The 13,444-nt window shown below is 48.7% G+C and overlaps 8 protein-coding genes across 8 annotated transcripts, besides 31 other annotated features; all 8 read right to left on the bottom strand.

The window, feature by feature from the left end:
- Positions 1-13,444: part of a sequence feature (heterozygous, Esmeraldo-like haplotype) that runs on past the window's edge.
- Positions 225-244: a microsatellite.
- Positions 283-309: a microsatellite.
- Positions 336-376: a microsatellite.
- Positions 402-428: a microsatellite.
- Positions 541-585: a sequence feature (A-rich).
- On the bottom strand, positions 844-1,776 carry Tc00.1047053509767.170 (hypothetical protein, conserved; the record flags this gene model as incomplete). The annotated part of the gene is made up of 1 exon (XM_812185.1): positions 844-1,776. One exon carries the CDS (start codon positions 1,774-1,776, stop codon positions 844-846), a length of 933 nt encoding a protein of 310 aa, XP_817278.1.
- Positions 1,843-1,875: a sequence feature (A-rich).
- Positions 1,980-1,999: a microsatellite.
- On the bottom strand, positions 2,119-2,889 carry Tc00.1047053509767.180 (exosome component CSL4, putative; the record flags this gene model as incomplete). Its single annotated transcript, XM_812186.1, has 1 exon — positions 2,119-2,889. The coding sequence occupies one exon, from the start codon at positions 2,887-2,889 to the stop codon at positions 2,119-2,121; it is 771 nt and encodes a 256-aa protein (XP_817279.1).
- Positions 3,018-3,044: a microsatellite.
- Positions 3,220-3,285: a microsatellite.
- Positions 3,477-3,500: a sequence feature (AT_rich).
- Positions 3,805-3,835: a sequence feature (AT_rich).
- Positions 3,897-3,916: a microsatellite.
- Positions 3,923-3,945: a sequence feature (AT_rich).
- Positions 4,164-4,201: a microsatellite.
- Tc00.1047053509767.200 (hypothetical protein, conserved) lies at positions 4,260-6,068 on the bottom strand (the record flags this gene model as incomplete). The annotated part of the gene is made up of 1 exon (XM_812187.1): positions 4,260-6,068. The coding sequence occupies one exon, from the start codon at positions 6,066-6,068 to the stop codon at positions 4,260-4,262; it is 1,809 nt and encodes a 602-aa protein (XP_817280.1).
- Positions 6,145-6,190: a microsatellite.
- Positions 6,338-6,361: a sequence feature (AT_rich).
- Positions 6,384-7,220, bottom strand: Tc00.1047053509767.210 (vesicle transport v-SNARE 11, putative; the record flags this gene model as incomplete). Its single annotated transcript, XM_812188.1, has 1 exon — positions 6,384-7,220. The coding sequence occupies one exon, from the start codon at positions 7,218-7,220 to the stop codon at positions 6,384-6,386; it is 837 nt and encodes a 278-aa protein (XP_817281.1).
- Tc00.1047053509767.215 (vesicle transport v-SNARE 11, putative) lies at positions 7,459-8,163 on the bottom strand (the record flags this gene model as incomplete). The annotated part of the gene is made up of 1 exon (XM_812194.1): positions 7,459-8,163. The coding sequence occupies one exon, from the start codon at positions 8,161-8,163 to the stop codon at positions 7,459-7,461; it is 705 nt and encodes a 234-aa protein (XP_817287.1).
- Positions 8,206-8,235: a microsatellite.
- Positions 8,387-8,431: a microsatellite.
- Positions 8,569-8,590: a microsatellite.
- Positions 9,253-9,292: a sequence feature (A-rich).
- Positions 9,473-9,496: a microsatellite.
- Positions 9,725-9,744: a microsatellite.
- Positions 9,808-9,859: a microsatellite.
- Positions 10,029-10,080: a microsatellite.
- Positions 10,104-10,144: a sequence feature (T-rich).
- Positions 10,145-10,170: a microsatellite.
- Positions 10,171-10,251: a sequence feature (T-rich).
- Positions 10,472-11,344, bottom strand: Tc00.1047053509767.220 (hypothetical protein, conserved; the record flags this gene model as incomplete). The annotated part of the gene is made up of 1 exon (XM_812189.1): positions 10,472-11,344. The coding sequence occupies one exon, from the start codon at positions 11,342-11,344 to the stop codon at positions 10,472-10,474; it is 873 nt and encodes a 290-aa protein (XP_817282.1).
- Positions 11,414-11,446: a microsatellite.
- On the bottom strand, positions 11,768-12,205 carry Tc00.1047053509767.230 (hypothetical protein, conserved; the record flags this gene model as incomplete). The annotated part of the gene is made up of 1 exon (XM_812190.1): positions 11,768-12,205. One exon carries the CDS (start codon positions 12,203-12,205, stop codon positions 11,768-11,770), a length of 438 nt encoding a protein of 145 aa, XP_817283.1.
- Positions 12,435-12,454: a microsatellite.
- Positions 12,487-12,509: a microsatellite.
- On the bottom strand, positions 12,712-13,134 carry Tc00.1047053509767.240 (hypothetical protein, conserved; the record flags this gene model as incomplete). Its single annotated transcript, XM_812193.1, has 1 exon — positions 12,712-13,134. One exon carries the CDS (start codon positions 13,132-13,134, stop codon positions 12,712-12,714), a length of 423 nt encoding a protein of 140 aa, XP_817286.1.

The following is a 13,444-nucleotide window of genomic DNA, read 5'->3' on the forward strand; positions in this document are numbered from 1 at the left end:
GCGTTGCCCGCGTCGGTTGACTTCTCCCCGCCGTCGAAGCGGCAAACGGCCGGCACTTCGGCCCACCGCCCCCCGGGCACATCGCGGAACCACGTGGCGCATGCAGCGAGCGGAGCGGGTGGCGGGCAAGTGGGAAAAAAGAAAAAAAAAAAGAGAGGAAGAGACGGCGGCGGCGTCATCACGTGTATGTTGCGCCTGTCGCATATAATATCGACCTGCGGCAAAAAAATAAAAATAAAAATAACGCCAAGTTCCTGCGGCTGCAAGAACAGGCAGAAAGAGAAAATAAAATAAATTAAAATAAAATAAGAAGCGTAAAATAAATAAAATTTCAATTTTTTTTCTTCTTCTTCTTCTTCTTCTTCGTCTTTTCTTCCCTTTTATATTTCATTCACTCGCTTTTTATTTATTTATTTATTTATTTATTTTCCTTTTCTTCCTAATAGTTTTTTTGTTTGTTTTGTTTGTCTCCTCCCCAGCCATTCGCCAGACGTTAGGTACCATTTGGCTTACATGCACACATACACACACGAGAAATGCAGAAAAAAAAAAAAAAAACAGGAAAAGAGAAGGAAGAAAGGGAAATGTCAGTTCAACCTCTTAAAATAAATGTATACATGCATACGCGCATACAAAACACGTGTCTATGTGTGTGTGTATGTGTGTATCCCATTTCAGTTATACCTTGTGTGTTTGTCCCCCCAAATTACATTGAGATGCAGGGCACACGAGTAGGCACGGAGATTTCTCCCCTTTTTCTTCTCTTTTTCTCTTCTTATTTTCATTCCTTCGCAATTTTGTATTTATTCGTGTGGAGTTTTTTGTTGTTTTTGTTGTTATTGTTTACTGAGTCCGAGAACGCTCCGCACGCCTTTTGATAGCCTGGTGCATCGTCAGAATTTTGTTCGCCACGAGCGACTCTGGCAGAATTCTTAGACAGGAATTCAGCAACGCGTGGTTGATGTGGCCAGCGGTGCGTGTGACGATGCCAAGTTTGTTAAGTGTCTGATGCGCCATTGCCGCGGCATTGACCATAAAGAGCGTCTCCTTCGGCTTGCGCGAGCTGACGCCCTGCGTCATTCTGCTCACGACGAGGCTGGGCGTGACCGTAAGCACGTCAACACCGAACTGCTGGAGTTCATACGCGAGCCCCTCGCCGAAGGAGAGGCTTAACGACTTCGTCCCGGCGTATGCAGAGAGCAGAGGGCTCGGCACGGTGGCGCTGATGGAGGAGAGAAAGACGATCCCGCCCGACCTCTTCGCCTTCAGGCGGGGGACAATAAACCGCGTCATGCGCAGCGTGGCCTCGCAGTTCACCTTCAGCATTTTCATGTCTTCCTCCACATCCGCTTCATCAAAGTAGTTGGCGTACGGGTAGTTGACGCCAACGTTGTTCACGAGGATGGCCACCTCAAGTAACTCGAGCTCCGCAAAGAGTCTCTTGTACGCCTGTGCGTCAGCGGTGGAAAAATCAAAGACGACGGCCTTCCCCTGCACGCCCTTCTTCTCAATCTCAGCCACCACCGCGTCCAGCTTTGAACGGGTGCGGGCAACAACACACACGTTGAACCCACGACGCGCAAGTTCCATCGCCATGGCGTAGCCGATGCCCTCCGTCGCACCGGTCACAATAGCCCAGTCGCCGGCACGCGCGTACTTACGCTTTAGATCCGTGGAAGCCAGGAGGTTGACGTATAAAAACTTCACAAGACGATAGAGGCCCAGCACGACAGAAAAGGCGCCGACATAGGCAAAAAAAGAGAACGCAAGCTTCATGTTTAGCAGAAGAAATAATAACAATTTGTGATATTTTACTTCCCTTCTTGTTTTGCGCCCGTTGTTAAAGAAAAGAAAAGAAAAAGGAAAAAAATAAAAATTTGGATGGTGTCCAGGCCTTCCAAACAGAAAAACACGTATACGAAAGGAAAATCAGCAACATGCGGCGTGCAGCAGTCAACTGCGGCCAAACTCACTTTCCCCCTTCCTTCCTTCCTTCCTTTTTTTCCTTAACACACACACACACAAGGGACGGAAGAAACAAAACAGAAAAAAAAGACGAGAGGAGGTGCAAAAATTGTTTTAAAGCATCTCTGCCGTGTCTACCTTCGCTCAAGTGCGTCATGCCGCTGCGGGATGGATCAACGGGCACCAGCGGTAGTGGACCGTTCCGTCAGCCGGGTTCCGCATTGCGTCGCGGCGTCCAGGAATGTGCTGCAGCTTCACCCGCACGCGATCCATCACGACGGAAGCCTCCACCACACCGCAGTGCTCGTGCATCGTGCTTAGCTGATACTGCCGCACGTCCGACTGCGACAGCACCGTCGCCATGACGACATCACCGGCATGAAAGGCCGCGGCGGGCGGTGGCGGCGTCAACTGATCCTTCGTTGGTTTGAAGGGGCGGATATCCTCAACACGCACCACGCCGCGGAACGACCCCGCCAGTCCAACGCTCACGCTGCTGTTGCTGCACCACACGCCATTGACAGCGATGATCTCACCGTAGGCAAAGGCACGCGAGACGCGCACCACACGCAAGTGGACGGTGTCCCCCAGCCGCGGGCCAAAGACTGCGGTCGACCTCGCCAGGGCGGAGGGTGATTCGACGTCGTTTGGGTCGTTCGCGATCAACGCGACGTGGGCGGACTCTTGTCTGCGCTTGGGAGCCCGTTGGACAGACACGGTGCTCTCGCTCCACTGCACGGTGCCCAGCCGCGTCGCTATGATTTGCCGCACCTCCGCCGAATCCACGGAAGAATCACCGGCCACAATGCGGGTGCAGCAGCCTTCGCCGGCCGCCACACGATCCCACTCGCCGCAACTCGCACTGCCGGAGTAAACAACATCGCCAGGGACCACACGCTTCCCCGTGCACACCGCCACCGTCATGTGTGAATAAAACAAAATAATGCGACAAAAAAAGTACAAAAAAACAATTATTACACGCAGAAAATTAAACGCACACACACACACACACTCAGACACAAACTAACAGAGAGAGTCAAAGTGACCGTGGCAAAAAAAAAAGAAAAAAAAGAAAAAAAGCCGTGAATACATGCAACACGTTACAGGAGAGCACGCAGATAAGGCGAATACCCACAGCCCTACCTCACGGCTTGTGACACCCCCAGCGCCCACCACCAACAGGTAAAGGCATACAGAAAGAGAGAGACACGCATGCGCAGATGCATGCGTGTCAGCATGAAATAATAACAATTAAAAAATAAAAATGTAAAAAAGAAAAAGAAAATAAAAAAAAAACATAATAATAATAATAATAATGAACACAAATGGAAGATTCACCCACGGCTTCCCACTTCTTGGTTCGGAGCACATGGAAGAAGAAACAACTCGGATCACGTGGCACATCATTCGGTAAAGAATGAGAAAAATGCAATTGCCGGAAAACCCAAATCATTACAGTCATCAAGGAGAATAGCACACACACACACACACACCCTCCATAACGGCATAACAATAAAAAAAAAAAATTAAAAAAAGGAGGAAGGAGGAAGGCGCCTCATGCGTCACGCCACCGCTGTTGGTGCGGTGAAGGCAAGGCGCTCATTCACAACATCTTTCGCCCGTTCCCGCACATACGCGCGTTCCGATGGTAAAAACCGCCACGCGGAAAAATTGAAGGCCAGCAGCAGCAGGACAATGATGCTTGCGGTGTAGCGGTAGACCGGCACCCAGACGATCAAGTAGACCAAATAACTTCCCAACAATGCGCTGATCAGGAGGGAAATAAGCATCGAGCAGTTGCAAGGAGGTCCCATCGGCCGTGTAAACAAAAACAACAACAAATAAAATAAAAATAAAAATCTAATAATTTCTGTCGGAGTGTTTGTGTCAATAACTTCCTTTAAAGCCGCACTCAGCAAAGAAAAAAAGAAAATAATAATAATAATAATAACATCGCATTAAATTTAAAAAAAAAAAAAAGAAAAAAGACAGACGCCCACTTCCACACAACATAAAAATCCCCAACCTTATCACTCGTACTCTCGCACAGGCTCCCCTACACCCGCCATGATGCGTCCATCGTATATATTATATGCGTATCCATTGCAATAAAGAATAAAAATTTAAAAAAAGACAGTTGCCTCGGTACATATAAACAAACGCAACCAACAGCCCCCATCCCCGCACAACACGCATGCAAAAAAAAAAAAAAAAAAAAAAAATCAAAAAAAAAAAATAATTTTGAAAAAGAAGGGTTGAGATATAAATATATATACGCATCCAAAGTTAAAGGCCTACTTCACTGCTCTATCCAAACTACCAGGAAGACGCGCGTCGGTCAAAGGAATCTCTAGCAGACAGGAGGGTGGTAGCTGCAGCGTATCGATGGGGCGTCCATATTCGTCAAATACGGAAGTGGGGCAGAAGCACAACAAATGAAGCAGCAATTCTAAAGAAAACAGCCTATGATCTTGTCGTTTCAATGTATCTGGAAACCATGGGGGTGTAAGAAATCGCCCAGTTCGCGAGACATTTTTACATTCCACTAAAAGATGAGAAGCCTGCTCTATGCATCTACAGTCTATATTAGGGGCGGCTACGGTATTAAAAATGTACGACGTGATATCCGTACATCCGCCGGCCTTCAGTACCGTCACAATGCCAGTGTCCACAGAAGCGGTTGATGTAAACAGCACCACACGCCAACCATGAAACGGCGGTGTTGATGAAACATTTGACAAATGACGCAAGGGGTTTTTATCATATTCATGTAAGCGATCAACAATCCATTTCCCACGCTTTGCAGACTCAAGGACGTAGCGAGGAGATACAATGTACTTTCGTGCAGCACAGCAACTCAAATATTTTTCCGTGCGTTCTGCCAAACCCTCAGCAACGACCAAGTGGGTTGTTTGTGGATTATACGATTTGCTGTGATCCACACGACCACCCAACAGAGAAATTGCACTAACCACTTCATCCTTAGACTCCCTAAGAGAATTGCTGATTTGAAACCGCCATTGTGAGGGGTCTAATACAGAATTCTCTGCATGGTCTGCAGTCAGTACAGGGCCAGTTCTAGAGGGGGAATCACGCTGGTACTGAATAACCTGCGAAAGCTGCAGCGAGAAATCCGTTGGCTCTGTCAATACGGCGGGCGACATGGAAAGTAAATCCACACGTGGCCGCTTCATCGTCTGCGTGTAGGGTTGAAAACCGTTATTCTCTGATCTCTGCCACTTGATCGATTCATGGACGCCCAAAGCACCCGTGGCATTCTGTGGAGAAGCAGCTATGCCACCTTGTAAAACATTGCGGGAGACGACAGGTGCCACATTCGTTGGGCTTTTCACCGTTGCCGCTTCGGTCAGTGGAGTACTGGGGCGTGCGGTGTAGTCGAGTGCATGAAGCAACGCATCCAGTTCGTCGTCAATCTCGTCTTCAATGCAGGAACAAGCGTACTGCAGCACCTTTTCCTTCGTTGCATAAGCAACGGCGCAAGGTGCGGTTGGCATGAACGGTGAGATAAGAACATTGCATCCAAGCTGCAGCGCCATACTCGGTTCCTTGCTTGCCTCACACCGCTGCAGCACCACGGTTGTGTGATGGAGCTTGTGGGTGAGAGCCTCGAGAATCTCCTGCTTCGCCCCCCATTCGTAGTGAGAAGAAACCGCAAAGATACAACACTTCTGACGGGCGCCCCGCAACTTCTCCCCGCCCTCCCCAGCGTGTTTATTCCGTTCTTTGGCGTCGCTCATTCGCGCGTTAGGGGCAAACATCTTCGCCTTTATGGCGTCATGCAGCGCCGCAACCGCCTCCAGGCACGCGTCTTCCTCGGATCCCAGGCCGATCTCCTTCACAAATGTCAGGGCAGTCTCGCTTGTGTGCTGGTACAGCCGTTCAAAGATAAAGCGCAGCATCCCAGTCAGGCCCTGCAACACACACGTGGCAGGGGTCGCCGTGTCATCCTCGCAAAGGTTTTGACGCACAAGCCCCAAGAGCGAGTCGTAGGCGTCATTGATGGAGTCCCGTTCGTACATCAGGGCCTGCAGGAGATTTTCATACGCCACTCGCGGAGCAGGCAGGGTGGACTCCGCATACATGACGCGTCCAAATCTCCTTATAATTCCTATAATTTTCCCCTTAATGAGTGATCACAAGCACACTAATATTGGTGGGAAACAAAAAAAAAAAAGAAAAGAAAAGAAAAAAGAAAAAGAAAAAAGATGCTCAGTGGTTGACCCGCCTCAAGCAGAATTGCAGATACCCACATATGCGCACAGACACATCCACACACTCTTTAATTACTTTTTCATTTGCATCCCACTTCCATCTTAGAAGCAAATACGAAACACGCATGAACACGCAAAACTAAATATATATATAAATATATATACACCATTGGCAGATGAGTGTATTCAATCAACGGGTAAGCCACCACCTGAATCTGGACCCCATTTTGGTAACTCCGGTGCATCCGTTGGTGTCTGCGACGGCTGCACTGGCGTTTCCTTCTTGTGTTTCAAAAATGAAACGTACAATGCCACAAATATAAGAACAACAAGCACCAAAATTATACCAATCAGCATACTTTTGTGTTTGACCATCGTTCGATGCATTTTTGTGAGTATCTTGCTCACCTCAGATATTTCCTCATTGACGCCCGTCGTTGTGGCGTTGATGCGTTGTATCGTCTCTGTCTGGGTGCGCAAGTTTTTCATTACCGCCGCCCCTGTCTCCTCCGTCTCGTTCAGCAGCCGCTCGGCCCGGTTCAAAGTACCCGAGGCCTGCTTCACCTTCTCCGTATTCTGCATCATCTGCAGGCGATGCCTTGCGGTTTCATCGTCGAGGCCCAAAGCCCTGGCATCCACGGGAGCCGACCCTTTTTTCTCCGGGGCGCCCATGAGGTCCAGGCGGTCGGCGGCGGCACACTCCCCGCGCGTCTTCGCGATTTCCTCCTCCAGTTCCCGTGCGCCCCTCCGACACTCCGCCAGTCGCTCCCGCAGCGCCGGCCGGTGGACGACAGGGACATCGTTGCACTCGTACTCCATGTTGTTCAGCAGCTCCTTCAATTGTGTCGTCAGCTTCACGAGCTGCGCGCCGCGCTGCAGACGACTTGCGGGGCCGGTGGCCGGCGGGGCGTTGTAGCCGTCCGCCTCGCGCTTGAGCGTCGCGCGCAGCCCGTCGAGACCCTCGCGGATACTTTTGACGACATCGCGGTACTCCTCCTCGTAGCTCTGGAACAGCGTCGACATGACGCGCCCCTCCCACCCCCTTTCCAGCAAGCGCAACAGGCACAAATGAAAAAAAAAAAAAAAAGCAAAATAATAATCATAACCTCCCACAAGGACGACGGCAAAAGCGGGATGCCAAAGACAACACATTGACGCAAACCACAGCACAAAAACAAACAAAAGACACACACACACACACACAAGGAAAATGATAATGAAAAAAAAAAAAAAAAAGCACATATAAAAGTCTTCCAATCGACTAGCGCCGGACATATATTCCTAAAATGATGCAAAGAAACAAACCAACTATGATGCCTATAAGCCATAACTTGTGTTTCATCGCTGTGCGCTGCATTTGGTTAACGAGTCTACGTGATTCCATGACCTGTGAATCCACATCATGAACAGTCGCGTGAAAGTGCCGCACCGTCTCCGTTTGTGTGCGAAGCGTATTAAGAGTTGAGGTGCCCAAATCACTTGCACCGTGCAGGGCTCTCTCTGCTCTCTCCAATGTTGTGGTGCCTTGACGTAACCTTTGTGTGTTCTCAAGCATAAAGGCACGTGCCTCCTGGTTTGCTTCATCCAATGTATCATTGCCACCCGATATGAGATCCATCCTGTCCGCGTTCTTCGAGTCCTGCCGCAGTCTAAACAATTCCCCCTCCAGAACAGTGACCACCTGCTTGTAATCCTCCACGCGTCGCCTTACCTCGTTGCGTAACTCACCCGATTCAACATCATTGCTCTCATACAGCATGCTCGTTACAAGTTCGCGCATGTGCGCCAGTCCCTGCTGCATCACCTCGCAGTGGTGTCCGCGGCTTTGAGGCCCTGTCGTGGGTGGAGGCTCATACGTACTGGAATCCTGTTTTAACGACTCCTGCAAGGCTGCCGCCGCTGCCCGCACCTCCCGTGAACTCTCATTGAAGTCATCCTCATACAAGGCAAAAAGCCCAGATGACATCGCTACCTGCCAGTACTGTTGTGCATAACAACACACACAGAGAAAAAAAAAAAAAAAAGCAACAAAAAAAAAGTCATTCCACCCACATTTCATGCATGCACCGGCACCACATGTCCCATGCGGGTTCAATGACTCTCCACGCAAACAACATGCATCCTTCTTCTCATTCACAACGTCAACACTTTAAATTGCATTCATTTCGTTTATTTGCTTTCAGCGCATCCGCACAAACGCACACAAACGCAAATACACACACTCACACACGCACTAGAAAAAAAAAAAAAACCAAATAAGTAGGTGACAAGAAACCGTGGGCTTTACAATACGCGCCAGTATGCAGACAACACAAATATAATTGCGTACGGCAAACCGCAAACAATGCAACTAAACAAATTTAAAAAAACGTGTTGTTGTTGTTGTTGTTGTTTCCTTTTTCATTCTGTTGCTTTTTTCTTCTTCTTCTTCTTTCGGCGCCGTTTATTCCGCATAAGACCGCCAGCAAATCAGCAGTCAGAAGGAAAGCACACAAAAAAATTTTTATGTTTTCTGCCGATTGTGTCGCTCTGCTCTCCCTCATCCCACCCTAACCCCTTTCCGTCGCCTTCAATGGTGACGCCTGCCGCGTCCCGTCGGGGAGTGAGGTGACGGATCGCCATTAAAAACATAAAAAAAAAGGAAAGAAAAAAGGGGAAAGGGGGAAAGGGGGGGAAGAAAACGCATCGCGGTGCAGCAGCCAGTCAAGAAAAGGAATGGAATAAAAACATATCTGCGCTTTATCCTTTTTCCCCACTCTCCCCACCCGCTGTTCCGTCCGTCGGCATTGCCGCCTCGTTTCCTCAGGGAGAGAAGAGGAGTGGCTCCTCGGTGCCTGCTGTCATTTTCTCCGCCATCCGGCCCCAGCCCCTCCTCTGCCCTCCTTCGCGGCACGCCCCTCTGCGCCCACACAGGCAGACAGGCAGACAGCACCACTCATATAAGCGGCAAAGAGAAGGAACAACGAGCAGGCATTGAAAGAAAGGCATATTCACAAGCATACATGGAAAAAAGAAAAAAAAAAGAAAAGGATGGCGACAAGACAGAAAACAATGTAAAAAGAAGAAGAAAAAGACAAAAAAAAGAATAAAAAAAAGACGGCATGGTGAAGTGACGTTAAGTTCCATTTCTCTTTTTATACTCCCCCTTTTTTGCCCTGCAAAATGGTGGCGGGGGGGTGAAGGGGCTGCGTAGGGGAAGACGGGATAAGAAACAAAATAATAATAATAACGTGAAAGATCCCCCTGCCTTCCGTCCACCACCACCACCCAACAGTCACACACACACACACACACACACAAGCGCCGCTCAGCCGCTCTACGGATTACGCACATTACATGCGCAGGCTCATTCTTCCTCTCCCGTACATCTGCCCTCTTCTCATGCCTCATTTTTTCCCCGTCTTTCATTTACTACTGCCCGCCCACCCACCAAGAAAGAAAAAAAAATTGCCTCGCATCGACTCCCCATCCGCGTCGTCCAGCCCTCATCCACGGCAAAAATCTATTTTTTTTTTTTTTGTTTTCTTTTGTTGTTGTTGTTGTTGTTAATGGCATCCGTGTAAAATATTTTGTGCTGAGTTTCCACGGAAACTTATCATCACCAGCGCCTTTTTTTTTTTTTTTTTGGTTGCTGTTTTTGTTTTTGTTTTTGTTTTCATTTTCTGCTCTCGTTGTTGATTCGTTGCCGTCGTTTATCCACTAATCCCTTCCTTTTTGTTTTTGTTGTTTTCTTTCGTCGTACCCCACCCAATACTCCTGCTGGAGTGCACCTCCTCGTGCATTCACCACCGTCACCAGTTGTTTTGGGTTGGTAATTCATACAAGCCAAACATACATACATGCATATGTATTTATATTTATATATATGTATATATAAATGTATTTACTTACTTCCACTCATCCCTCTTTTTGTTTTTTTATTTCACATTCTTCTTTTTGATTTTTTTTTGTTGTTGTTGTTGTTGTTGCTATTCATTTCTCTTTTTCTTTCTTTTTTTTCTTTTTTTTTATCTCTTTTTTTTTTTTTTTATCTCTCTTTTTTTCTTTTTTTTTTCTAATGCTTATCGCTTTCTTGCACTTTCGGACCTGTTCAAACTGCTTGTCGGAGAGGGAGATGCTCGCGGTGGCAGGTCGCCGGTACCATTGCGCAATGCGGACCCGCGTGTGTGTGTGTGTGTGTGCGGACTTCTGTGTGCTTGCCTCCCTCCCATTACTCCTTTCGTTGATTCCTTTTGGGCGTCACGGCAGGAAGGGTGGTGGTGTCTCTGCATGCCTCACACAACGTCCTTCTTGCACACCGGGCATGTCTTGTTGGACCCCAGCCACTGCTCAATGCAGCGTTGGTGGAAAATGTGGTGGCACACCTTCAGCTCTACACTCCGCTCGTTGCCGTCTGTGCCATCTTGCCACTCGGACTGGCACACCACACAGCTGCCCTCCTTCGGCCACGGCACATCTTGCATGCACTGCTGCATCTGCTCCCTGGTAATACCCTTGCTGACAAACCCAATCCGCTCCTGAAGTTCCAAAAGCTGCTCATACGACATGTCATCAATATCCTGCGTGATCCCCAGCGACCGCTGCGCAATGGCCTCAGAAATGGTGTTAGCGATGTGAGAGCCGCGCATGATGTGAAGTAAGTAAAGCATCTGAGAGCGCAAAACCTGTTCTCGCAACGCCGGTGTCTCCATTCTCGAGTTTTCAGACCTATCATCGGCCCCACTGCTTGGGGACATTCGCCGCGGCGAGGAGTGCGCCCTCGAGCCATCCGATCCCCTCTGCTCATCCTCCGAATCCTCCTCTACGGAGAGACGCACATCTACGCCACTGAAAAGCGGTAAAATGGAAGTTTCACCCAGGATAGAAAGCAACCCAAACGGGGTCGCCATCGTGGTCCGCTCCTGCTGCTGGCCCCGTATAATATCGTTCATCACATCCCTTCGCGTATTCGGCGACATGCAACGCAAAGATGCCTTAAAGTCCTCATCCACACCGAGCTGGTCCATCTGCTCCTCCAGCAACGGGTCACGTGCCGGGGTCGCCTCGGGCGTTGCAGACTGATCCACTTGCAGGGGTGTCGTCGACCTGCTGGAAGTATCCTCCATCGCCTCACTGCGCGCCCGCTTGGGACCGTTGTTGTCCTCCATCTACGCTGTGAAAGGCAATAAAATAAAATAAAAACAACTGGAGTTGCACAAATGACAACAAAAAATTAAAAAAAAAGAAAAAAGAAAAGAAAAGAAAGGAAACAGGGACAGATAGAACAAGAAAGTAAAAGAGTGTGTGTGTGTGTGTGGAGAGAGAGAGAGAGGGGAGGGTATTGCGGCCCTGTAATAAATTAGAGGCAAAGAAAATCAAAACAATAACGCGGCTAAAACAATGAAATGCACTAATGCAACCAGAAGCAGCATAAAGAGAAAAGGCCTTTAGGGGGAGGGGGGAAGGCATCAGAGTCATCCGCTTTACGTCCCTCCTTTTTCTCAATCCCTTTCCTGGTTTTCCTTTTTTCTTTTTTTTCTGTTTTCAAATTGCGGTGTTGCGGCCTTTGCGCCGTCTTCCTTTTGTGTTGGCTATTGCTTAAACTGTTGGTTCGCCTCCCTCGCTTCCTTCTGCTTTTTTTGCAAAGCCTTCTCGCGACGCTCTTTAAATGTCTCAATGATCGTAAAGTAATCCGTCTCTTGCTCCTGCAGCACATCCTCCTTAAGTTTCCGATGCTGCAACCCTGCAAATTGACTCTCCCACTGGTCGGGAAGTCTCTTCTGCATGTGTTTCCAGTAAAGTAACATGAAAATAGGAAACACGATACATACCATCACCTTCGCTAGCTCAAACCCTTGTACCACGTTAAAGCCGGTGCGGGTGGAGGGGCGGAGAAATTCAAAAAACCGCTGAGACCGTGACTTAATAAACGGCTTCTCACGAACCACAACACGGGTTGTTTGTCCCTTCCGCGTGTATGTGCCCGAGTCGTACTGATCGACACGGGCAGGGTTCTTGTGCTCAGACATGCCTGACACCTCCGCCTCCTGTCGCTGCTCGTTGCTTTCCCTGTACGCACCCTCCGCCTCTGTTGCCTCCCCGAATGGACAGCCAAGCCCACACACTCCCTACTCGCTCCCTGTGTTGGCTGTAGACACCACCGTCGCCGCCGCCACCGCCGTCAAGTCCTCCAACAGAAGCAGACAAAATACAGAAGAAAAAAAAAAAAAAGGCGTAAGCGGGTGACTGAGCGAGTTTAAAAAAAAAAAAAAAAAAAATTTTGCCAAAAACAAACGTGACATGTAAACAAAAACAAATAAATAAATAAATAAAAACGACAAAGATATCAACAAGAACAAAAAAAAAAAAAAAAAGGAGTCATGGAAAAAGGCTCTTAAAAGAGGTCATGTAAACACCTCCAACATCTACGACACATTTCTACTTCTATGAGCTCGCCGCAGTGCGGCCACTCCAATGCCAACAGGAACCGTTCAACACAAAGCCGTCCACCACTCGTCAGCCCGGCTGGCCCCCGCTACCAACGGCACAGCTGGCGAAACTCGGCCCGCAGACGACGCTCCTCAACGAGTCCCGCTGCTGAAGCGTGTCGTGCAGTTCGCTTTTGGATCATTTCGATGTTTCGCTGCGACTCCGCATTCCGCCGCTCGCGAACCCTCGCGCATCGCTCCTGTATTTTTTTCTCCTCCATGCGCTCCGCCTCGCCTCGCCTCAGCCGTCGGTCGATGGCGTTCAGATTTTCCTCGCCGAATACCTGAAACTGCGGGCGAAGAAGCGCAGGCAGCGGCGGGGCATGAGACGTCTGCGTGAAGGCCGCCTCGCCCTGCGACCGTTTGTGTGAGCCAACACCCATTGAAACGTTGCGCTTTCTCTCCCTCCTTTTGTGTGTGTTTGTGTTGTCGCGCCTGCTACGTGCGACTGCGGGACTTTCAAGAGACATGGAAAGAAACAACAAATAAAAAAAAAAAAACAAGAGGGCAAAAAATTGGCCGGACAACTAAAAAAAAAGGAAGCAGCCGTACACACCCACAGAGAAAATAAGAAATATTATTTTTCCGCCTCTTAAAGAAAGAAAAAGAAGCAAAAAAGCCAACAACAAAACAACCCCGCCAATCAGTGCGAAGAGAAAGAAATGACAACTAAAAATAAATAAATAAGCGGGAAAGTTGTCATGTGCAGTGAGGCATGGAAAGTGTAGAGAACAACCATGCCACAGCAATTTCTATATAAAAACTGCGTCCTATCGTCAT

The sequence above is a fragment of the Trypanosoma cruzi genome, genomic scaffold (genome assembly GCF_000209065.1).
Source record: "Trypanosoma cruzi strain CL Brener 1047053516455 genomic scaffold, whole genome shotgun sequence".
In the NCBI taxonomy this organism is placed as follows: domain Eukaryota; phylum Euglenozoa; class Kinetoplastea; order Trypanosomatida; family Trypanosomatidae; genus Trypanosoma; species Trypanosoma cruzi.